Below are 25,048 nucleotides of genomic sequence, written 5' to 3'. Positions count from 1 at the left end.
AAAGACACCATCGAACCAATTTGTCCTGCAAATAGTGGGACAAATCTGGGGATGATCAAGGTCCCATATTTGGCAGCTCCCTATCCCCGTTGGGTTCTCAGGCCCTAATTCAGATGGAGTGCAGTAGTCCAGCCCACATGGACACTGGCCTCCTTGTAGGATGCAGTAGTCTGTAGCCTCCTTCAGGTGCTATCTATGCTGGAGGCCGTGCAGGTGGAGCAGGACATCAGCAGTTGGAGTACAGGCAGTCCCCGACTTACGTGGATCCGACTTACATTGGATCCGCAGTTACAAACGGGGCTACCCCAGAGTACACGGACTGCAGGCCCTCGCGGTCCTGCCGCCCGTGTACTCTGGGGCTTTCTCTGCGTCTCCCTGGTCTGCAGACCAAGAAGACGCAGAGCAAAGCCGCGGAGGGGCTCGGGCAGCGGGGCAGCCCCGCTGCCCAAGCCCTCCCCCCCCCTCCCGTGCGGCTTTGCAAAGCTGCGGGGGGGGGGGGCTCGGGCAGCGAGGCAGCCCAGGCGCGCCTGGGCTGCTCCGCTGCCGGCTTCCCCGAGGCTTTGCAAAGCCATGGGGGAAGCCGGCAGCGGGACAGCCCAGACGCCCCGCGGCTGTCCCGCTGCCGGCGTCCTCAGAGGCTTTGCTCCTCGTCTCCCTGGTCTGCTGGTCTCCAGCAGACCAGGGAGACTGGGAGCAAAGCCGCGGAGGACCCAGGCGGTGGGACCGCGGTGCGTCTCGGTCCGCTGCCCGTGTCTTCCTGGTCTGCTGGGGGTGGGGGGGCGCAGCTAGTACGCCCCCCCCCCCCCCCCCCCCCCCCAGCAGACTAGGCTTTTCTCCGGACACCTGTGGCAGAGCAGCTGGGGTGCTGCCGGTTGGTCCCGCAGCGCCGCTCTGGGCGCTACTGGTCCAACCCAGCAGCACCCCAGCTGCTCTGGTCCTGATTCAGCCACTGCTGGTCAGTTTCAGCCGCGGCTGAATCAGGACGCCTGGGGCAGAGCAGATGGGGTGCTGCTGGGTTGGTCCAGTAGTGCCGAGGAGCGGCGCTACTGGAGCAACCCAGCAGCACCCCAGCTGCTCTGTCCCAGGCGTCCTGATTTAGCCGCTGCTGAAACTGACCAGCGCTGACTACAGGAAGCCCAAGGGAGAGTTGCTCTGCCCCGGGCTTCCTGGAATCAGCTGCTGATCAGTTTCAGCAGCAGCTGACTTGGGGACGCTTGGGGTTCTTAAGTTGATTCTGTATGTAAGTCAGAACTGGCGGTCATTTTCAGCAGTGTCTGAATCTGGACGCCAGTTCCGACTTACATACAGATTCAACTTAAGAACAAACCTACAGTCCCTATCTTGTACGTAACCCGGGGACTGCCTGTATTGTGTTCAGTTCTGAGCACCACATTTCAAGAAAGATGTGGAGAAATTGGAGAAGGTTCAGAGCAGAGCAACAAGAATGATTAAAGGTCTAGAGAACGTGACCTATGAAGGAAGACTGAAAGAATTGGGATTGTTTAGTTTGGAAAAGAGAAGTTTGAGAGGGGACATAATAACAGTTTTCAGGTATCTAAAAGGATGTCACAAGGAGGAGGGAGAAAACTTGTTCATCTTGGCCTCTGGGGATAGGACAAGAAGCAATGAGCTTAAACTGCAGCAAGGGAGGTTTAGGTTGGACATTAGGATAGAGTTCCTACCTGGCAGGGTGGTCAAACACTGGAATAAATTGCCCAGGGAGGTTGTGGAATGTCCATCTCTGGAGATAAATTTAAGAGGTTAGATAAATGTCTACGAGGGATGGTCTAGACAGTACTGGGTCCTACCATGAGGGCAGGGGACTGGACTTGATAACCTCTCGAGGTCCCTTCCAGTCCTAGTATTCTATGACCATGTCAGCCTCAAAACTATCCCCTTAGACCCAAGCAGGGCCCCGCTCACAGAGTAAGCCTCCTGCTGGACTACTGCAGTCCTCACCTCACCAGCACCAGACTCGACAGAGGAAGGCATTGCGATAACTCTCTCCAAGCAGTTGTCATTTGAGCTGTGACAGGTAAGCTCTGCTGACCCCCTTGTAGCTACCGGATGAGAGCCCAGATAGAGGGCTCTAGGCACAGTTCCCCAACATAGCACCACCAGCTTTCAGAGATCGTTGTGCCCGTCTTACCGCATTCAGGACTGCTCCAGGAAATGACACCCCATCTTTGCACGCAGTGTCTTCCTGCACAGTCACCTCCCAGCATGAGGCCTCCCCTGCCCCCCTAGGCTCACTTGACTTCATGGCACTGCTCGTGAAGTGTGTGATACAGATCACAGGCCATTGCCAGTCATAGCAGGTGCTGCAGTAATCACCCTGAATGACAATTAAGATCTCTGATGCTAAGCTCCAGAAATCAAGGCAGTCAGGAGAAAAGTACTCCTGGCCATGGTCAGCAGGCAATGGCAGGTTAGCCCGTCTTGGCATCGATCCAGGCCTCCTACACATCAGCAGGTTTACCACCTTCAGTGGAGCCATGCATACTAGCAGTTCCTCAACCAGTGCAATAGCCCCAGCTGCAGTGGCTGGCATAGTAGTACCCATGGCACTCCTGAGGGTTCAGCCTCATAAGATGGCCCTACTACTCTGTAACCAGAGCCTCAGACTGACTGCCTCTCTTCCAACTATCTAGGATTGCTTTGGCAGTAGAGACCCCGGAAACCCCTCAGGACGAAGCCAAGTATGTCTTGGGACTCTTGGACTTAGTGGTGGCACCAACGGCTGGGGCATCTTCCTCATCCTCTCCCAACAAGGCTATCATGGGTTCTTTTTTGAGTAGAAGAATTGTAGGTGTCAGGTTGTCCCAGCACAGCTGGTCAAAGATTTCTCCAGCAGTGGTCAGTTAGGCAGCGCACACACTGTAGACATGTTCTAGTCATCAGAGCTTGATATACATCCTAAAATGTTTAAGGAGCTGATTGAGAAGATATCTGAGGCACTAGTAATTCTCTGAAAAGTAATGGAAGATGGACTAGATTTCAGGGGACCTGAAAAGTGTAAATGTAGTGCCAATCTATAAAAAGGTAAATTACAGACCAGACAGCTTACCCAAAAAGGTAAGGGAGCAAATAATGAAGCAATCAATTTGCAAAGACATTGAAAAGAATAAAGCGATAAGTAACAGCATGCATTTGTCAAGAACAAATTGTGTTGAATCAACTTAATAGCTTTCTTTGAAAGGGTAACAACAACTTTTATAGACAGCAGGGTGCAACTCTGCTTTCATTGGGTACAAGTGAGAACACCAAATTCAGAGCATGCTCCTGAGAAATGTGGCAAATAAACCCTAGAATGCCGTGGGTTATTCTTCCGTAAGGTATACCAAAATAGCCAGAAAAATACAGTGGTTAACAAGAAGTTTAAATATGATCTGTTCTTTACAATGAGTCTCACCAAAGGCCTAGTAAGGATGTTAGTGTACAGTTGTGTAATCAATTAACCAATGAGCCTGGGTTTATTGTTAATCCAAAGGACTAGGTGCACTCCCCCCGCCTCCACTGCTGCCTCTGAATGGGGTAGCAAGAGGGCATGAGAGGCTGGGGAGCTTTTAAACTGGTTCCCCGGGAGCACTGGATCCCACAGAGCTGCCTGCTCCCCCACTCCCATGCTGCTGCCTCAGAAAAGAATTAGCGCATAGGGTGAGCGGGTTAGGCGGGAGCTGGTACATGTAGGAAGTGGCCTTCAAGGAAGCTTCTCTGTGTGTATCGGCTTCCATAGAGCCTCCTGTTCTCTCCCCACCCTCCCATGCTGCTGCTTCTGTATCAGAGGCAGCAGTCTGGAGAACGGCTGGAGCCAATACACCTGGAGAACCAGGTTTTAAGCCGTGGAGCTGCCTGTCCCCCCCCCCCCCCCCCCCCCCCCCTTGCTACTTCCCACAGTGGCAGCAGGGGTGGGGGGCCCGGTGGGAGCCAGTGCTTAAGGGGAATCAGCTTTGCAGAGCCATCTCTCACCTCCCCGCTCTGCTACCTCTGCATCAGGCAAGTGGGATGTCGAAGCAAGCAGCCTTTGTCTGTGGTGGGTCCGGGCTTGCTGCGCACAGAGGCTGCTTTGTTAAATGGCACAGCAGCCTTTGTCCATGGGGAGCTCAGGCTCCCTTCAGCCAGACTGTATCAGAGGCAGCAGCACAGGGTGGCAAGAGACTCCCTGGGAGTAGGACTGGGAGCACACTGGCTGCTGGCCCTGCCCCCAGGGACTGTCAAATAATCATGTGATAAGAGCTGGCAGTATTGTAAAGAAGCGTTATCAAAGGCACAGGAAGAAACAATCCTGATGCGCAGTAAGAAGAGCAAATATGGTAGGCAACCAGACTGGCTTACCGGGGAAATCCTTGGCAAGCTTAAACACAAAAAGGATGCTTATAAGCAGGGTTTGCTGAACCGCGGCGAGCCCTGCTCACCAGCCGCGCTGTCCGGTTCTGCGCATGCGCAGATCGCCCGAACCCGGCTCTTCCGGGTTGTAATCTACTTGCCAAGGGTGAGGAGATTGCATAGTTTGTCGAGCCCTGCTTATAAGAAGTGGGAACTTGGACAAATGACTAGGGAGAAGTATAAATATATTGCTCGAGAATGCAGGGGAGTAATCAGAAAAGTGAAAGCGCAATTGGAATTTCTGCTAGCAAGGAATGTGGGGAGTAACAAAGGTTTCTACAGGCATGTTAGCAATGAGAGGCCCTTCCTGGATGAGGGAAGTAACCTAGTGACCGATGGGAGAAAAGCTGAAGTACTCAATGGTTTTTTTTGTCTCTGTCTTCAGACAAGGTCAGCTCCCAGACTACTGCACTAGGCAACGCAGTATGGGAAGGAGGTGGACAGCCCTGGGTAGAGACAGAGCAGGTTAAGAACTATTTAGAAAAGCTAAACATACACAAATCCATGGGTCTGGATTTCATGCATCCGAGTGTATTAAGGAAGTTGGAAAATGTCATTGCAGAGCCTTTGGCCATTATCTTTGAAAACTCATGGAGCTCAGGAGAGATCTTGGATGATTGGAAAAAGGCAAACATAGTGCCCATCTTTAAAAAAAAAAGAGAAGGAAAATCCAGGGAACTACAGTCAGCGTTACCTCAGTGCCTGGAAAAATCATGGAGAGGATCCTCAAGGAATCCATTTTGAAGCACTTAGAAGAGGGGAAAGTGATCAGGCATAGTCAACCATGGATTCACGAAGGGCAAGTCCTACCTGACCAATCTGATTAGCTCCTATGATGAGGTAACTGGCTCTGTGGACATAGGAAAGTCAGTAGATGTGATATACCTTGACATTAGCAAAGCTTTTGATACGGTCTCCCACAATATTTTTGCCAGCAAGATAAGGAAGAATGGATTGGATAAATGGAATTTAAGGTAGACAGAAAGATGGCTAGATTGTCGGGCCCAAAGCATAGTAATCAATGGCTCAATGTCAGTTTGGCAGTTGGTTTCAAGCGAAGTGCCCCAAAGATCAGTTCTAGGGCTGGTTTTGTTCAATATATTAACGAGCTGGATGAGGGGATGGATTGCACCCTCAGCAAATTTGCAGATGACACTAAGCTAGTGGGAGACGTAGATATGTTGGAGGGCAGAAATAGGGTCCAGAGTGACTTAGACAGATTAGAGGATTGGGCCAAAAGAAATCTGATGAGGTTCAACAACGACAAGTGCAGAGTCCTGCCCTTGGGGCGGAAGAATCCCAAGCATAGTTACATGATGGGGACCGACTGGCTAAATAGCAGTTCTGCAGAAAAGGACCTGGGGGTTACAGTGGATGAGAAGCTGGATATGAGTCGTCAGTGTGCCTGTGTAGCCAAGAAGGCTAATGGCATATTAGGGTGCATTAGGAGGAGCACTGCCAGCAGATCTTGAGAAGTGATTATTCCCCTTAATTCTGCACTGGTGAGGCCACATCTGGAGTATTGCATCCAGTTCTGGGCCCCCCATTACAGAAAGGATGTAGATATATTGGAGAGGGTCCAGCAGAGGGCAACCAAAATGATTAGAGGCCTGGAGCAGATGACCTACAAGGAGAGGCTGAGGGATTTGGGCTTATTTAGTCTGCAGAAGAGAAGAGTGAGGGGGGATTTAATAGCAAGCAGCCTTCAACTTCCAAAGTTGGATGAACAGCCTTCCAAAGAGTATGGAGAGAGGCTGTTCTCAGTAGTGACAGGTGGCAGAACACAGAGCAATGGGCTCAAGTTACAGTGGAGGAGGTCTAGGTTGGATATTAGGAAAAACTATTTTACTAGGAGGGTGGTGAAGTCCTGGAATGGGATACTTAAGGAGGTGGTGGAATCTCCATCCCTAGAGGTTTTTTTATTCTCAGCTTGACAAAGCCCTGGCTGGGATGACTAAGTTAGTACTGGTCCTGCTTTGGGCAGGGGGCTGGACTCAATGACCTCCTGAAGTCTCTTCCAGACCTGTGATTCTAAGATTTGGTGCAGTTACTCGATTATTCAATTAAACAATATCTAACATTTATCCAGGAGAAATATGTAATGTAGATATTACTCAAAAGTCTTGCTGTTGCAAATCCTTTAGAATTAGCAATCTAAAAGTTTGGTTATAAATAGCAGACTTACCCAGCATTGTTTGAGTCCTTCAGGCCAGGGTGTTGTGGGTGCTGGAATCAATGCAGGGCTTTGCAAATGTGGGGGTGTGAGTGTGAGGATTGGGAGGGTGAGGAAGGAGTCCGGGGAGGAGAGGGTCTCATCTTCTACACAAATGCTAGGAGTCTGACTAATAAGATGGGTGAACTAGAGTACCTCGTATTAAAGGAGGAGATTGACATAATAGGCATCACTGAAACCTGGTGGAATGAGGAAAATCTGTGGGACACAATCATACCGGGATATAAAATATATAGAAAGGATAGAGCAGGCCGGGTGGGTGGCGGAGTGGCACTGTATGTGAAAGATAATGTAGAATCAAACGAAATAAAAATATTAAGTGAATCAACATGTTCAATACAATCGCAATGGATAGTAATTCCATGCTCCAATAATAAGAAATTAGCAGTAGGGATATATTACCGACCACCTGACCGGGACAGGGATACTGACATTGAAATGCTGAGGGAGATTAGAGAGGCTACCAAAATAAAGAACTCTATAATAATGGGGGATTTTAATTATCCCCATATTGATTGGATACATGTCACCTCAGGAAGAGAAGCAGAGATAAAATTTCTCAATAGCTTAAATGACTGCTTCTTGGAGCAGCTGGTATAGGAACCCACAAGGGGAGAGGCAATTCTTGATTTAGTCCTGAGTGGAGCGCAGGATCAGGTCCAGGAGATAACCGTTACAGGACAGCTTGCGACTAGTGACCATAATATAATAACATTCAACATTCCTGTGGTGGGAAGAACACCTCAGCAGTCCAGCACCTGGCATTTAATTTCAAAAAGGGGAATTACGCAAAAATGAGGAGGATAGTTAAACAGAAATTAAAAGGCACAGTGACTAGAGCCAAATCCCTGCAAGCTGCATGGAAACTTTTTAAAGACACCATAATAGAGACCCAACTTAAATGTATACCCCAAATTAAAAAACATAGCAAGAGACCTAAAAAAGAGTCATCGTGGCTTAACCACCATGTAAAAGAAGCAGTGAGGGACAAAAAGGTATCTTTCAAGAAGTGGAAGTCCAATCCTAATGAGATAAATAGAAAGGAACATAAACACTGTCAAATCAAGTGTAAACATGTAATAAGAAAAGCAAAAAAAGATTTTGAGGAACAGCTAGCCAAAAACTCTCAAAGAAATAACAAAATGCTTTTAAGTACATTAGAAGCGGGAAGCCTAATAAAAAACCTGTGGGTCCCATAGACAATCAAGATATAAAAGGAGCAATCAAGGCCGATAAAGCCATTGAGGAGAAACTAAATGATTTCTTTGCTTCAGTCTTCATGGCTGAGGACATTAGGGAGATTCCCAAATCTGCACCGTCCTTTGTGGGTGATGAATCTGAGGAACTGTCCCGGATTGAAGTGTCATTAGAGGAGGTTTTGGAACAATAGAAAAATTTAATGTTAACAAATCTCCGGGACCGGATGGCATTCATCCAAGGGTTCTAAAAGAACTCAAATGGGAAATTGCTAAACTATTATCCGCGGTTTGTAACCTATCCTTTAAATCAGCTTCCATACCTAATGACTTGAAGGTAGCCAACATGACACCAATATTTAAAAAGGGCTCTCGAGGCGATCCTGGCAATTACAGACCGGTAAGTCTAACTTCAGTACCAGGCAAATTAGTCGAAACAATAGTAAAGAATAAAATTGTGAGGCATGTAGAAGAACATAATTTGTTGGACAAAAGTCAACATGCTTTCTGTAAAGGGAAATCATGTCTTACTAATTTATTAGAGTTCTTTGAAGGGGTTAACAAACATGCAGACAAGGGGGATCCAGTAGATATAGTATACTTAGATTTTCAGAAAGCCTTTGACAAGGTTCCTCACCAAAGGCTCTTGTGTAAATTACATGGCCATGGGATAAGAGGGAAGGTCCTTTCTTGGACTGGTTAAAAGACAGGAAACAAAGGGTAGGAATAAAAGGTAAATTTTCAGAATGGAGAGGGGTAACTAGTGGTGTCCCCCAAGGGTCAGTCCTGGGACCAATCCTTTTCAACTTATTCATAAATGATCTGGAGAAAGGGGTAAGCAATGAGGTGGTAAAGTTTGCGGATGATACCAAACTGTTCAGGATAGTCAAGAAAGAAGCAGACTGTGAGGGACTCCAAAAAGATCTCACCAAACTGAGTGATTGGGCAACAAAATGGCAAATGAAATTTAATGTGGATAAGTGTAAAGTAATGCACATCGGGAAAAATAAGCCCAACTATACTTACAGTATGATGGGGGCTAATTTGGCTACGACAAATCGGGAAAGAGATCTTGGAGTTATCGTGTATAGTTCTCTGAAAACTTGCACACAGTGTGCAGCGACGGTCAAAAAGGCAAATAGGATACTAGGAATTATTAAGAAAGGGATAGAAAATAAGACAGAATATCTTAGGGTACATCTAGACTACAGGCTTTTGTCAACAGAAGTTTTGTCGACACAGCTTTTGTCGACACAGCTTCTGTCGACAAAGAGCGTCTAGACTACATTCATTTCTGTCGACAAAGCAAGCTGCTTTGTCGACATGGCAGTGTAGACGCAAAGGACAGTTTAGATGCAATAATGCCTTCTGTCGACAGAACTCCATCGACAAAAGGCGTTATTCCTCGTAAAATGAGGTTTACCAGCGTCGACAAAACTGCTGAGTTCTGTCAACGTTATGTCGACAGAACTCAGCGGTAGTGTAGACGCAGGTTTAGTTTTGTCAACAAAAGTCCACTTTTGTCGACAAAACCCTGTAAGTCTAGACACACCCTTACTGCCCCTGTATAAAACTATGGTACGCCCACATCTTGAATACTGTGTACTGTCTCCTCACCTCCAAAAAGATATTTTGGCCTTGGAAAGGGTTCAGAAAAGGGCAACTAAAATGATTAGGGGTTTGGAATGGGTCCCATATGAAGAGAGGTTAAAGTGACTGGGACTTTTCAGTTTAGAAAAGAGGAGACTGAGGGGGGATATGATAGAGGTATATAAAATCTTGAGTGGTGTGGAGAGGGCGGATAAAGAAAAGTTATTTATTTGTTCCCATAATAAAAGAACTAGAGGACACTAAATGAAATTAATGGGTAGCAGGTTTAAAACTAATTTAAGGACGTTCTTCTTCGAGTGGTTGCTCATGTCCATTCGAAATAGGTGCGCACCGCGTGCACCGCGTCTTCTGAAGCGTTTTCCCTAGCGGTACCCATAGCGCCGGCAGGGTGCCCCCTGGAGTGGCGCCTCCATGGCGGGGCATACGTACCTTTGCCGGCGCTGCCCCACCTCAGTTCCTTCTTACCGCCCGTGTCGGTCAGTCTGGAGTGTGTCATCTCTGAGTTAGTTAGTCTCGGTTCCCATTCTTGTTCTGTGTAAATAATTAGCTTAGTACTCCGTCCTATTTTTCTTTTCTTTTCTTCTTACCCCCTCGGCACCGGTCCCACTCCCCGGCACCGAAGAGGTCGAAGCCCACGTGGGGTCGGTCCCCAAGGTGTAAGGCTGAACCGGTCCAGCACCATGCTACTCACTCCGCGGTGACTATGGCCTCTTCTACCTCGGTACAGCGCAAGAAGGCTAAGCGCCCGACCAGTCCTGGGCAGTTGCCCTCCCACTGCCCATCTACGCCAGATACGTTCGAGGCGGTGCAGGACCTGATTTCATTGACTACCTCCCCCCGTCGTCAGCGGAGGCAGAGGGGTCGAGGTCGCTGTCGCCGCAGGCCTTGTTGGCTGTGACGGGGGAACTTACCCCCGCACTCCCAGCCACGGGGACCGCGGCCCCGCGCCCCACGGGGAAGGTCAGCGGGGGACAGGAACCCAGCCCCGCGTGCCGGAGCCGGCGGGGCAAGGGGAACCCGGCGTGACTGGCGCGCATGCGCAAGACGGCGCGGCTGGAACCCGGCCAGCGCTAGGACCCAGGAGCGCAGGGCCGGCGCCCGGAAGGGCGGGGGCCGGCCAGACGCCGAGCGGGGAATTCAAAAGGGGGGAGGAAGGAGCAGCAAGGGAGGCTTGGGGAGAGCAGGGAGGATTCTGCTCTCAGCCTCCTCCGCAGGACCCGAGCAGGACCCCACCGGGAGCGGCGGGGAGCCCAGCAGCAGGAGCGGCGGGGAGCCCAGCAGCAGGAGCCGACTGCGCAGCGGGGACGCCCGGAGCGGAGAGGAGCCGGACGGAGCCAAGCCCCACCAGGGAAGGAACGGCCGGGGAGCGGACCGGAGAGGATCCAGCACCGGAGCCGAGGCGGAGGCAGTGAGGCTGTCGGCCCCGGGAGGACCGACAGGGGGGGCCCGCGTCCAGGGGGACGACAGGATAGAGACCGGGATCGGGAGGTGCCAGGCACACGAAGGCGGGGACCCTCGGACTCAGGGAGGGGCGTGCCCGGTGGCCCCCGAAGAGAGACTCGGTTACACTGGTGGAGAATGTGGGTACTGCCCCAAGGGGAAAAGGGGGTGTAGGAGTAGTATAGTGGGGGTGCGTTAAAAAAAAAAAAAAAAAAAAAAAAAATATATAAAATATATATATATATATATATATATATATAAAAAAGAAAAAAAAGGGGGGGAGACAGGGGTGCACCGTAGCGGATAGGGGTGCACCGTATGTATGGATGTATAGACCCAAAGGACGAGGTAGATTGAGGGCAACTGAGGTTACGGAGATGGATGCAGGGAAGCTGCTGGAGTGGCTGGCTGATAACCAGCGCCAGCAGCAGCAACAACAAACTCAGCTCCTCCAACAAATGGCTGAGCAACAGAAAGAACAACAAAGGCTGGTGAGGGAGTTAATGGAGCAGCAGCAAGGGCAGGTCGAGCGCTGGCTCCAGGCAGGGTCAAGGGGCCCGACAGGGGCCACGACGGAGGGAGCCGGCGTAGGGGCAGCCCTGGCACTACCCTTGAGGCTAGTGAAAATGACCCCGAGTGACGACCCCGAAGCGTTTCTCATAACGTTTGAAAGAGTGGCCACGGCAGCCAGGTGGCCCGAGGAGAACTGGGCGACCCTGCTGGCCCCATACCTTACGGGCGCTGCGCAAGGGGCCTACAGGGGTCTGGCAGCACGAGACGCTTTACACTATCATAAAGTAAAGGAGGCCATCTTAGACCAGGCAGGGATCACGCCGGAGACGCACCGGCAGAGGTTTAGGACGGAGAAATATCGGCCAGGCGAGCGACCGAGAGCGGTGGTACAGAGGCTCAAAGAGGCGGCCATGAGGTGGCTGGAGCCGGAGAGAAAATCCTCCATGCAAGTCGTGGAGATGGTAGTGTTGGACCAGTTCCTGCAGATCCTGCCCCCAGATAGTCGCCTGTGGGTCCGACGCCACCAGCCCACTACCCTGGGAGAGGCTACTTCTATATTGGAGAATTACATGGCAGCGGCAGGGGGAGAAGAGAGGGTGGAAAGGGGTCCTGAAGGCCCTGGGGGTCGTGGGGAGCGCGGGAGAGCACGGCCCTCAAGGGCCCGCGGAGGCTGGGGCGCGCCACCCATACCGTGGAAAAGGTGGGGGGAGCCTTCCACCACACCCCCACCGGGACCCCCAAAGGAGAACCTGCCCCGGGAAAAGCCGGCAGTCGCCCCGAGACCCCCGGAGGCACCGACACCCGGCGCCTGTTTCGAGTGTGGGCAAGAGGGACACTTCCGCAGAGACTGCCCGTTCATGGACTGCTCATACGGGAGGGCCCTGATGGCCGACCAACGGGCTAGGAGCAGGGCCGACGACAAGATCACCGTACAGGTAGGCGTGGCAGGGAAGGAGGTATGGGCCCTCGTGGACACAGGGTGCAACCAGACGATGGTCCGGGAAGCGTTGCTGCCCCGAGGAGGTACAATGGGCCCGACAATAGCGATGCAGTGCATCCACGGGGACGTGAAGCACTACCCGACACAATGGGTCCTGATTACAGAGGGGGGCCAACAGCGGAGGTGCCGGGTGGCCGTGGCCCCGGGCCTGGCTTACCCCGTAGTGCTAGGGCGGGACTGGCCAGGACTAACACGACTCCTCCAAGAGTGGGGAAAGGTCCATCCCACCCAGGCGGAGAGGGCGGAGTCACGACCCCACGCAACAACGCCCCCGCGGGAGGCCCAGGCCGGAGACACGCCAAGCATCGATGATAGGGGAAGAGCGACGGCGGACGACCACGAGTTCGTACGGGAGCAGTGCGAGGACGAATCCCTGAAGCATGCATGGGAGCAGGCGGGAAATACGGCGGAACCAGACAGGACCGGCAAGAGGGGACCTCGTTTCGAGGTAAGAGACGACCGACTGTATCGGGTAGTCTGCCCCCCAGAGCAAAGAGGAGAGGTATGGCAGCTGCTGGTGCCAGCTCGGCGGCGGTGGCGAGTGCTGGAGGCAGCGCACGCCAACCCCTGGGCAGGACATTTAGGGAGCGAAAAAACACTGCAGCGCATACTGCAACGGTTTTATTGGCCGGGGGTTCACAAAGAAACCAGAGACTTCTGCGACTCCTGCCCGGAGTGCCAGCGAGTGGCGGGGAAGAGTGTGGCGAGAGCTCCGCTGGTACCCTTGCCAGTAGTGGATGTGCCTTTTAGGAGAATAGCATTGGACCTAGTGGGGCCCCTCGAGAGGTCAAGAAAGGGCAACCGATACATTTTAGTATTGATAGACTACGCCACCCGCTACCCGGAGGCGGTCCCGCTCCGCAGCACGAAGGCCCCGGTCCTGGCCGAGGAGCTGGTTAAGGTATTCTCCCGGGTCGGGTTACCCCAAGAAATATTAACGGACCAGGGGACAAACTTAACAGGGCGAGTCCTAGCGGAGCTTTGCCGCCTACTCCGGGTGAAGCAGCTCCGCACATCCGTATACCACCCCCAAACGGACGGGTTGGTGGAACGTTTTAATAGGACCCTCAAAACCATGCTACGGAAGTTTATAGAACTAGACCCCCGGGATTGGGACCAGTTCCTCCCGGCCCTACTGTTTGCCGTGCGGGAAGTACCCCAAGCTTCTACCGGGTTTTCCCCGTTTGAGTTACTCTATGGGAGACAGCCTCGGGGCATATTGGATCTTATCAAAGAGGAATGGGAAGAACAGCCCCCCAAGGTACAAGGGATGGTCCCGTACATTTTAGGACTACGAGAGAGATTGAGAGCCGTAGGAGAACTGGCCCAGGGTAACCTCCGCAGGGCCCAAGCGAGACAAGCGCGCTACTACAACCGAGGGGCACAGGTGCGGACCTTTGCCCCGGGAGAGCGGGTTCTGCTGCTGCTGCCGTCGGCAGAATCAAAGCTATTAGCAAAATGGCAGGGCCCCTATGAGGTCATCCGGCAAGTAGGTCCCGTGGATTACGAGATCAAACTCCCGGACCGGCGAAAAGGGGCGCAAATCTACCATGTAAACCTGTTAAAAAGATGGAGGGAACGGGAAGGCCTCATGGTCAGTCTGCAGAAGGCGGAGCCGGAATTGGGACCCTGGGGAGGCGACATCAAGGACGTGGAGGAAGAGGCCCCCCTGGGAGCGGAGCTGACGGAGCCCCAGAGGGAGGGGATGAGAAGCCTGCTGCGGGAATTTGCAGACGTGCTGTCGACTCAGCCAGGCAAGACCACGGCAGGGTATCACCATATCCAGACGCCACCCGGACAAAAGATTCGAGAACCCCTCCGCCCGCTACCTCGGAAGATGGGGGACCCCGTGCAGGAGGAGGTAAGCAAGATGCTGCGGATGGGGGTCATACGAGAATCCCGGAGCGCCTGGCGAAGCCCCATCGTGCTCGTCCCCAAGCGGGACGGGACCCTGCGGTTCTGCATCGATTTCCGAAAGGTGAATGCCATCTCCCGAATGGATGCCTACCCGATGCCGCGGGTAGAAGAGTTACTGGAGAGACTGGGGCGGGCACAATACCTGTCGACATTAGATCTGACCAAGGGATATTGGCAGATCCCACTCACGCCCACGTCACAGGCAAAGACTGCCTTCGCCACGCCATCGGGACTGTATCATTTTATCACAATGCCCTTCGGATTAAACGGAGCGGCGGCCACCTTCCAGAGGGTCATGGACCAGGTGTTGCGAGACCATCAGGCATACGCCGCCGCCTATATTGATGATATCATCATTTTCAGCGCATCATGGGAAGAGCACCTGACACACGTCCGAGCGGTCCTACAGGCGTTAAAGGAAGCGCGACTGACAGCCAACCCGGCCAAGTGCACCTTTGGCCAGGCAGAAGTGGCATACCTGGGGTACGTGGTAGGAAGGGGCCACTTGAGGCCGCAAGTGAACAAGATAGCGGCGGTCCAGAACTACCGGGCCCCGACCACGAAGAAGCAGGTGCGGCAGTTCTTGGGGCTGGCCGGATATTACCGCCGATTCATCCCGCAGTTCGCCACCATCGCGACCCCCCTAACAGACCTAACGAGAAAGGGTTACCCGGAAAAAGTGAAGTGGACGGAGCGGTGCGAAGAGGCATTTCAACAGCTGAAGCAGAGGCTTACCTCCGCACCAGTACTAACACAACCCGACTTCACTAAACCCTTCATCGTGCAAACGGACGCGTCCAATTTAGGGGTGGGGGCGGTCCTGGCTCAGGACCAAGGAAAAGGGGATAGACCCATTGTGTACCTGAGCCGCAAACTACTGCCACGAGAACAACAGTACTCCACCATAGAAAAGGAAGCGCTAGCACTTAGGTGGGCGGTAGAAATGCTGAGGTATTACCTCTGGGGCAACACGTTCCGATTAGTGACGGACCATGCACCCTTAACGTGGATGCACAACATGAAAGAGGTTAACCCCCGGGTAATGAGATGGTACCTGTTTTTGCAGCAATATTCATTTATAATAGTCCATCGGGCGGGGCGAGAGCACTCAAACGTAGACTTTTTGTCCCGGTGTGTTGAGAGAGAGGAGGTAAAAAGAGAGACAAGAGAGACTAGGGGGGAGGGGTGTGACGGGGGAACTTACCCCCGCACTCCCAGCCACGGGGACCGCGGCCCCGCGCCCCACGGGGAAGGTCAGCGGGGGACAGGAACCCAGCCCCGCGTGCCGGAGCCGGCGGGGCAAGGGGAACCCGGCGTGACTGGCGCGCATGCGCAAGACGGCGCGGCTGGAACCCGGCCAGCGCTAGGACCCAGGAGCGCAGGGCCGGCGCCCGGAAGGGCGGGGGCCGGCCAGACGCCGAGCGGGGAATTCAAAAGGGGGGAGGAAGGAGCAGCAAGGGAGGCTTGGGGAGAGCAGGGAGGATTCTGCTCTCAGCCTCCTCCGCAGGACCCGAGCAGGACCCCACCGGGAGCGGCGGGGAGCCCAGCAGCAGGAGCGGCGGGGAGCCCAGCAGCAGGAGCCGACTGCGCAGCGGGGACGCCCGGAGCGGAGAGGAGCCGGACGGAGCCAAGCCCCACCAGGGAAGGAACGGCCGGGGAGCGGACCGGAGAGGATCCAGCACCGGAGCCGAGGCGGAGGCAGTGAGGCTGTCGGCCCCGGGAGGACCGACAGGGGGGGCCCGCGTCCAGGGGGACGACAGGATAGAGACCGGGATCGGGAGGTGCCAGGCACACGAAGGCGGGGACCCTCGGACTCAGGGAGGGGCGTGCCCGGTGGCCCCCGAAGAGAGACTCGGTTACATTGGCCCAGAGCTCGTCCCCATGCCAGCACGGTCGGGCGGCCCCGGCCTCCTACGCCACGGGACCGTCCTCGCTGGGACCAGTACCGTGCGCGTCCACCTGGGCACCGACCTTGTCACAGGTCGTCGATTCCTTTGGGGTACCGGTGGGGACTTGTCCTCTGCCAGCTTTGGCGCCCATTCCGGGTCCGTCTTTGGCTGTGCCGGTGCCCTACCACCAGACCGCGGCACCGTTTCCCCTTCAGGCACCTGGACCTGCGGTACCACCCTCGTCAGCACCAACATACGTCTCGGCACCGGTGTCAACCCCGTCGGCCACACCGGTGCACCTGCCGCCAGGTTTTGCGGCACCGCAACTGCAGTCATCGGCACCTGGCCCGCCGGTACCGCACCAGACTTCGTCCCAGTCGGAGGGGATTGCTGCCCCGGTGCCGCTACAGCCTTTACTCTAGGTGACGGGACCGACACCAGGCCCGGCGCTCCCGGTACCACAACCAACCCTATTCCAGGCACCGCACCCAACTACTGCGTTGCCCCGGCAGGTTCATTCGTCGAACGCAGGGCCGGCACCAGTGACAGTTTTTCCGGTGCCGATACCTAAAATTCGGCACGCTGGCAAGCCGGAATCCATGGCGGCACTCGCCTCCCGGTCTTCGGCCCCTGCCTGGCCAGAATCCGAGTACTCCTCTGACTCAGACGCCCAATCAGTAAGATTGGCATCCTCGGGTGGGTCCTCGACCCGCAGGTCCCGCTCCCGGCACCGGCGGCACCACTTGGGGCTACAGAAAACTTACTGGAGATGCTGCTCTCAGGCCTCTGGTGGAGGTTACGGAGCGGCTGCGCCTCCCCAGGGCGCTAGGGGTCGCCGCTGCTGCCCTAGAGTGGAGAACCAGTGGGGAGCGTCCCAAGGCTCTTCCCATCAGCCCAAGCAGCAATTTTGATGGGCTGTTAGAGAATTGCGCACCAGTCTCCCACCCTGGCCCCCCGTTTGGGGCCAGGCTATCCTTGTTTGCCCATGCTTGGGCACAAATCACAATGGATGCCTGGGTCTTGAAAATAGTAAATGGTGGCTATACCATCCCCTTTTTGGGCCGGACTCCTTCCAACCCCCCTTTCCCGTCCCTTTTCAGGGACACCCCTCATGAACACACTCTGTGTCAGGAGGTGTCGGTGCTCCTCGCAAAGGGAGCGGTAGAGAAGGTCCCCCCACGTCTGCGGGGACGGGGATTCTATTCCCGATATTTTATTGTCCCCAAACTGAAGGGAGGAGTCCGTCCCATTTTGGACCTCAGAGATCTAAACAAGGCGGTCATGAAACACAAATTCAGAATGGTAATGTTAGACTCAGTTATTCCGGCGCTACAGCTAGGAGTCTGGTACGCAACTCTCGATCTCAAGGACGCGTACTTCCACGTGGTGATAAGACCCAGCCACAGGTTTGCTCGAGGCTCCTGGGTCATATGGCAGCGTGTACATATACAGTGTGCCACGCCCGAGTGAGGATGAGGCCTCTACAGGCCTGGTTGGCGAAGGCCTTCAATCAGTCCCGGAGTCTTTGAGACTCGATCCTTACTGTGCCCCCAGATGTCCTAGCCTCCCTACAGTGGTGGACCCAGGAGGCGGTGGTGTGCAGCGGGGGCCCGTTCAACGTCCTTCCTCCCTCGCTTACACTGGTTACAGATGCCTCCGACCTGGGCTGGGGGGCACACCTGGGGTGACACAGGACCCAGGGTCTATGGTCCTCTGCAGAGCGGACCCTTCATATAAACGTCCGGGAACTGCGAGCGGCGAGAAGAGCCTGCGAAACCTTCCTGTCAAAGCTCTCTCACCGCTCGGTCCTGGTTCGTTTAGACAACACAGCGGCTGTTTTCTACCTCAACAAGCAGGGGGGAGCCTGATCACCTCCCCTCTGCCGAGAGGCCCTGCCCTTGTGGCACCTGTGTGTGGAACACGATATTACCCTGCAGGCGGAGTACCTGCCAGGGTTCAAGAATCTGCTGGTGGACACTCTCAACAGATCCTTTGGAGCCCACGAGTGGTCACTCAAGGACTCGGTCCTTTGTCAGGTTTTCTGCAGGTGGGGTTATCCCCTTCTAGATCTGTTTGCCTTGGCACACAATACCAAGTGTCAGAGCTACTGTTCCCAGCTGGGGCTGGGGAAACACTCCTGGGGGGGATGCCATGATGGCCATGTGGCCGGAGGGCATCCTTTACGCCTTCCCCCCTTTCCACTAATTTCCAGGGTTCTGACCAGGGCAAGGACCTTCCGATCCATGGTCATCCTCATAGCCCCCAGGTGCCCCAGACAGTTTTGGTTCCCCATTCTGGTGGACATGCTCACCAAGGAGCCTATAACGCTCCCACCAGTCCGAGACCTTTTGACCCAACTGTGGGACGGGGGGACCATGGTTCACCCAAATCTCAGGTCTCTTCACCTAACGGCCTGGTTTATCCATGGCTGAACCAACCGGAAAGGAATGTTTCCAGGAGGTTCAGAAGGTGCTCCTCATTAGTAGGAAACCCTCTACCAGACGGTCGTATGCTGCCAAGTGGTGGCGCGTCTCGTCTTGGGCGTCCCGAAGGGGAGTGCATCCGTCCTGTGCCCCAGTCCCGGCAATTTTGGACTATCTTTTCGACCTTCGGTCTACTGGCCTTTCTATCTCTTCTATTAAAGTCCATGTGGCATCTCTCTCTGCCTTCCATGTTGGTATGGCAGGAGAAGCAAAATGCAGGACAATGTAGCACTTTAAAGACTAACAAGATGGTTTATTAGATGATGAGCTTTCGTGGGCCAGACCCACTTCCTCAGATCAAATAGTGGAAGAAAGTAGTCACAACCATATATACCAAAGGATACAATTAAAAAAAATGTGAACAAATATGAAAAGGACAAATCACATTGCAGAACAGGAGGGGGATGCGGGGGGGGGGGGAAGGAAGGAAGGTAAGTGTCTGTGAATTGATGATATTAGAGGTAGGGAGAGTGGGATGTTTGTGAGTTAATGGTATTAGAGGTGATAATTGGGGAAACTGTCTTGGTAATGGGTGAGAGTTCAAATGTTTGTTAAGTCCTTGTTGGAAAGTGTCGAATTTTAACATGAATGACAGTTCAGAGGATTCCCTTTCAAGTGCAGATGTAAAAGGTCTTTGTAGCAGAATGCAGGTGGTTAAGTCATTGAGAGAGTGTCCTTTCTGGTTAAAATGGCAAGAAACTGTTTTCTCTTTGTGATCTTGTCTGATATCTGTTTTGTGGGCATTAATCCTTTGGCGAAGTGTCTTGAGATGTTTGTCCAATGTACATAGCAGACGGACACTTTCGGCACATGATAGCATAATTATATTTCTGGATGCGCCGGAATATGTGTTCTTGATCTTATAACTCACTTGGTTAGGTCCAATAATGGTATCAGCAGAATGAATATGTGGACAAAGCTGGCAACGGGGTTTGTTGCAAGGGAAGGTACCAGGGTTGGTATTAGTGTGGTATGTCCCGTGGTGGTTGGTAAGAATCATCTTGAGGTTAGGTGGTTGTCTATAGGAGACTATGGGTCTGTCTCCCAGAGCCTCCTTGAGTATGGTATCCTGTTCCAATATAGGCTGTAGTTTATTGATAATGTGTTGGACAGGTTTAAGTTGGGGGTTGTAGGTGATGATGAAGTGGGTCTGGCCCACGAAAGCTCATCATCTAATAAACCATCTTGTTAGTCTTTAAAGTGCTACATTGTCCTGCATTTTGCTTCAACTACCCCAGACTAACACGGCTACATTTCTATCACTATTCTACAGGTATGGCAGGAGTTTCTCTCTTCTCGGACCCAGGGGTTAAAAGGTTCCTTACGGGTCTGGAGAAATTGTACCCTTCAGTTAGGCCCCAGCTTCCCACGTGGGACCTCAACCTGGTGTTACACAAACTTATGTCGCCCCCCCCCGTTTGAGCCGCTGGCTACGTGTTCCCTGAAGCACCTCTCCTGGAAGGTTGCTTTCATTGTGGCCATTACGTCAGCTTGTAGGGTCTCCGAATTGAGGGCGCTCACTATAGACTCGCCCTACCTGCTGTTTTCAGATAATAATGTGAGGCTCCGCCCTCACCCGGCCTTTCTCCCCAAGGTGGTGTCACCGTTCCATTTGTCTCGGGAAATTTACCTCCCAATTTTCTTCCCCAAACCCCATGCCTCCCCCAAGGAGCAGGTGCTCCATTCCCTGGATGCTAGACAAGCGCTAGCGTTCTACATCGATAGGACCAAGCCCTTTCGCAGATCCCAACAGCTGTTCATTGCTTTCAGGGACAGGGTAAAAGGGTTACCTATTTCGACCCATAAGCTGTCAAACTGGGTCGTAGAGTGTATCAGGGAGTGTTATGTACTGGCCGGCAAGACTCCGCCCCGAGTTACAGTGCACTCTACCAGGGCACAGGCATCCTCGGTAGCGTTCAGGGCTCAGATACCAATTACTGAGATTTTCAGGGCGGCCATGGTCGTACCTCCATACCTTTACAGCACACTATGCGCTCACACAACAGGCCAGGGAGGATGCAGGGGTGGGCACTGCAGTCCTCAATTCTGTGGTGTAAATATGTTTGGTTATCACTGTCTCTTCGCACTTGCCTTTTCTATGTTTATCTGGTCGAATAAATTTGTTGGGTTTATTCAACATTTGCATGTTTTTTTGTTGTCTGACTGCTCCGACCCCTCCTCCTTGATGTGGGGTTGGCTTGGAAGTCACCTACTTCAAATGGACATGAGCAATCACTCAAAGAAGAAAAGAACGGTTACTTACCTGTAACTGTTGTTCTTCGAGATGTGTTGCTCATGTCCATTCGACTCCCACCCTACCTCCCCTTCGTCGGAGTGTCCGGCAAGAAGGAACTGAGGTGGGGCAGCGCCGGCAGGGGTACTTATGCTCCGCCATGGAGGCGCCACTCCAGGGGGCACCCTGCTGGCGCTATGGGTACCACTAGGGAAAACGCTCCGGAAGAAGCGGTGCACGCGGTGCACACCTACTTCGAATGGACATGAGCAACACATCTCGAAGAACAGTAACAGGTAAGTAACCGTTCTTTTCTTCTTCACACAGCGTGTAGTCAACCTGTGGAACCCCTTGCCAGAAGAGGCTGTGAAGGCTAGTACTGTAACAGAGTTTAAAGAAAAGCTAGATAATTTCATGGAGGTTAGGTCCGTAAAAGGCTATTAGCCAGTGGACAGAAATGGTGTCTCTGGCCTCTGTTCGTCAGAGGCTGGAGAAGGATGGCAGGAGACAAATCGGTTGATCATTGTCTTCGGTCTACCCTCTCTGGGGCACCTGGTACTGGCCACTGTTGGCAGACAGGCTACTGGGCTAGATGGACCTTTGGTCTGACCCAGTACGGCCGTTCTTATGTGATGTTCTTATGGCATGGGTGTTTTTTCTTCCCACGTCTGCCAGTGGTGTTTTTTCTCCCTCCAACAAGCTCCACTTCCAGGGGCCTTTTTTCTCCCTTAATGCTCCCGCTACTTGGGAAGGACCTTTTTTTCCTCTCCCCAGCCACATCCCTGTCTACCAGGGACCTTTTTTTCTCTCCCTCCCAACAGTGCTGTGTCCCAGGATAAGGGTGGGGTAAGTGTTTGGGGTATGGGGGCTACTTACTGGTGTGCTGGCAGGCAAGATGGCAGAGGCCTAGCCCTGCTGACCACTCCCTTTTTATTATGCCTTATATAGTTTCTCTGGGATGTCAACTCTTAATTTGATTAATAGCACACACATAGAACAGTAAAAATAAGTAATATATCAACACAGACAGCAAAGGGACAATTGACAACACTGAAATCATAGTAAAAGAACTAAAACATCAGGTGGTTGGCTATGGGTGTTTTAAATGAATGTTTAAGATCCATGCTATGTAAACGAAATAGAGACCATTTATTATGTTTTTAAAGTTTGCCTGGTTTGAAACTTTCACATTGTGTGTGTCACCAACTCAAAGAGTAGAAGCCACAGAGCCCGTTAACACATGGCTTCGGAGTTTTAAGCAGATCCATGCTTCAAAGCGCTTACAGCTAAGGTCTTCCATCGTACACCTAGCATCATATTTAGTGCTTCCTGAGCAAGCTGTACCCTCTATACCAATATTCCAATCATACGTATTATCCCACCAAATCTCTGTGATACCAACTAGGTCATAGTTGCGTTTATTACCACCTTAAGTTCTTTCTGATTATTTCCCATTCTTCTTGCATACTGATTGACTTTGCCCCCCAGTTCTGCCTTGTCCTTCATCTCTGCCCATGATCCCTCCCATTTGTAACCCATCTCCTATGTCTCCATGTTTTTCACTTACCTGTGGGCTTTGCACTTACCTAGTTTAAAGCCTAGTAGGTTTTTCACTTACCTAGTTTAAAGCCTCCTTGCTAGGTTAGCCAGTCTGTATCCAAATACTCTCTCCCTCTTTTTCGAAAGATGAACCCCATCCCTGCTTAACAGTCTTCCTTTTTGGAATAGCATGCCGTGGTGAAGGAAGACAAAGCCCTCCTGGGCCACCATCATCTTCACAGCCAGGCATTCACCTTCAGAATATACCTGTCTCTGCCTGGACCCCTACGTTTGGCAGGAAGGACTGCAGAGAATACCGCCTGTGCTCCAAACTCTTTCACCTGTACTCACAGAGCCCTGTAGTTAATCTTGATCTGCTCAAGGTCACACCTTGCAGTATCATTTGTGCCCACATGGATGAGGAAATAGCATAGGGTAGTGGTCAGCACGCTAGATAATCCTTGACAATCCCTCCATAACATCTCAGATATGGGCCCTAGCAGGTAAGCATACCTTCCAAGATGTCATGTTAGGGTGACAGATGGGCGCCTCTGTCCCCCTCAAAAGGGAGTCTTCAACCACCACTACCGTACGTTTATAACTGCTTTTATCTTTTGAAGGTTTCTGTACAAAATTTTGACTTTTTAACAGAGTGTCAAAGTTAGGAGAGGCAGGAAGGGATCGGAGGGGAAGAATGGTTCTGTAATATCAGCCCTGTTCTTGCTAACTTCTGTTAGCAAACCCTGCTTTTTGCTCACAGCTTAACTTTGCTTTATATTAGCTAACAAAGTACAGATGTGGACAGGCAGAATCATAGAGCTGGAAGAGACCTCAGGAGGTCATCAAGTCCAGCCCCCTGCCCAAAGCAGGACCAATCCCAACTAAATCAACCCAGCCAGGGCTTTCAGCCGAGACTTAAAAACTCTAGGGATAGAGATTCCACCACGTCCCTAGGAAACCCATCCCAGTATTTCACCACTCTCCTAGTGAATAGTTTTCCCTAATATCCAACCCAAACTTCCCGCACTGTAACTTGAGACCATTGCTCCTTGTTCTGCCATCTGTCACTACTGAGAACAGCCTTTCGCCATCCTCTTTGGAACCTTCCTTCAGGAAGTTGAAGGCTGCTATCAAACTCTGCCCCCAGTCTCTTCTGCAGACTAAAGAAACCCAAATCCCTCAGTCTCCCCTCAGAGGTCATGCGCTCCAGCCCCCTAATCCTTGTGGTTGCTCTCTGCTGGACCCTCTCCAGTGTGTCCACATCCTTTCTATAGTGGTATGTCCAGAACTGGATGCAATACTCCAGATATGGCTTCACCAGAGCCAAATAAAGGGGAATAATCACGTCTCAAAAATCTGCTGGCAATGCTCCTCCTAATGCACCCTAATATGCCATTCACCTTCTTGGCTACAAGGACACACTGTTGACTCATGTCCAGCTTCTCATCCACTCTAATCCCCAGGTCTTTTTCTGTAGAACTACTACTTGCTGGTTGGTCCCCAGCCTGTACCAATGCTTGGGATTCTTCAGCCTCTGGTGCAGGACTCTGCACTTGTCCTTGTTGAACCTCATCAGATTTCTTGTGGCTAAATCTTGCAATCTGTCCAGGTCACTCTGGACCCTGTCCCTGCCCTCCAGCGTATCTACCTCTCCCCCTAGCTTAGTGTCATCTGCAAACTTGCTGCGGGTGCAATCCATCCCTTCATCCAGGTCATTAATGAAGATGTTGAACAAAACCGGTCCAAGAACCGACCCTTGGGGCACTCCGCTAGAAGCCGACCGCCATCCTGACATGGAGCCGTTGATCACTGCCCGCGGGGCCCAACAGCCTCGCCAACCGTGAGCAACCCCAGCACTGGGGCCGAGCCCCATAGTCGGTTATTTAACCGTTCACTGAACAAGATTTTCCATCCCTCAAGCAGAGGCCTCCCTGTTCCTGTGCAGCCTGCAGGAGGGGCTCGCAGGCCTGGCTCTGGCTGGCCCGGCCTTGGCGGGACTCTCCCGTTGCTCCAGCACGCGGCTTGTCCCTGCAGCTGGCCAGGGCGGGGCCGTTGGCAGGTAGGTAACAGCTGCGGGCGCGCTGCATCAGGCACGTGCGCGAGGCGAGCAAAGCGCGGGCTGCACCACGCGCGCGGCCAGTGCACACGGCACCCGCCCCTCTTGCCCTCGCGCGGCCTTGCAGGCGCAGCTCCTCGCCGGGCCGCGGGGGGCGCTGTGCGCGGCTCTTCCCTCGGAGACGCCGCTCTAAGTGTCGGCGCAGGGGCTCGCCTGCCGCGGTTGCGTCACGTGCGTGCGTTTGGCGCGCCGCGGCCGTGCGGTAGCCTGCTGGCGCGAGCGGCGGCGGCATGGCGGGCGCGGGGCCGGTGGCGCAGGGCCTGAAGGAGGCGCTGGTGGAGACGCTGACCGGCATCCTCTGCCCGGTGCAGGGCGTGCGCGCGGCCGCCGAGGAGCAGGTGAAGGTGCTGGAGGTGACGGAGGGTGAGTGCGGGGCCGGGCCCTTCCTGCATCCCCGGCCCGGCCGCTGGCGGCGCCGCACGGGCCCCGTCTCGGGCTCCCTGCGCCGGCTTCCCCGGCCGCCGCCCGTCGCTCTTCGGGCCGCGCCGGGAG

General features: G+C 53.2%; 1 protein-coding gene across 2 annotated transcripts in view; it reads left to right on the top strand.

The window, feature by feature from the left end:
- The first annotated feature begins 24,711 nt into the window (after positions 1-24,711).
- The window catches only part of IPO9 (importin 9), a 117,151-nt gene continuing 116,814 nt past the window's right edge, over positions 24,712-25,048 (top strand). Inside the window, exon 1 of one of the 2 annotated variants that reach the window (XR_016347979.1) lies at positions 24,712-24,919. Coding sequence is in view for 1 of the 2 variants with exons in the window: in XM_075910552.2 (XP_075766667.1) it covers positions 24,787-24,919 (133 nt within the window). In the remaining variant the exon portion in view is untranslated. The remainder of the gene's footprint in view (positions 24,920-25,048) is intronic. The other variant, XM_075910552.2, reaches the window with a different exon arrangement.

This window comes from Pelodiscus sinensis, chromosome 27 (genome assembly GCF_052426305.1).
Source record: "Pelodiscus sinensis isolate ZL-2025 chromosome 27, ASM5242630v1, whole genome shotgun sequence".
Lineage (NCBI taxonomy): Eukaryota > Metazoa > Chordata > Testudines > Trionychidae > Pelodiscus > Pelodiscus sinensis.
The sequence above is the reverse complement of the archived record's forward strand: the minus strand, read 5'-3'. Positions and strand labels throughout refer to the sequence as shown.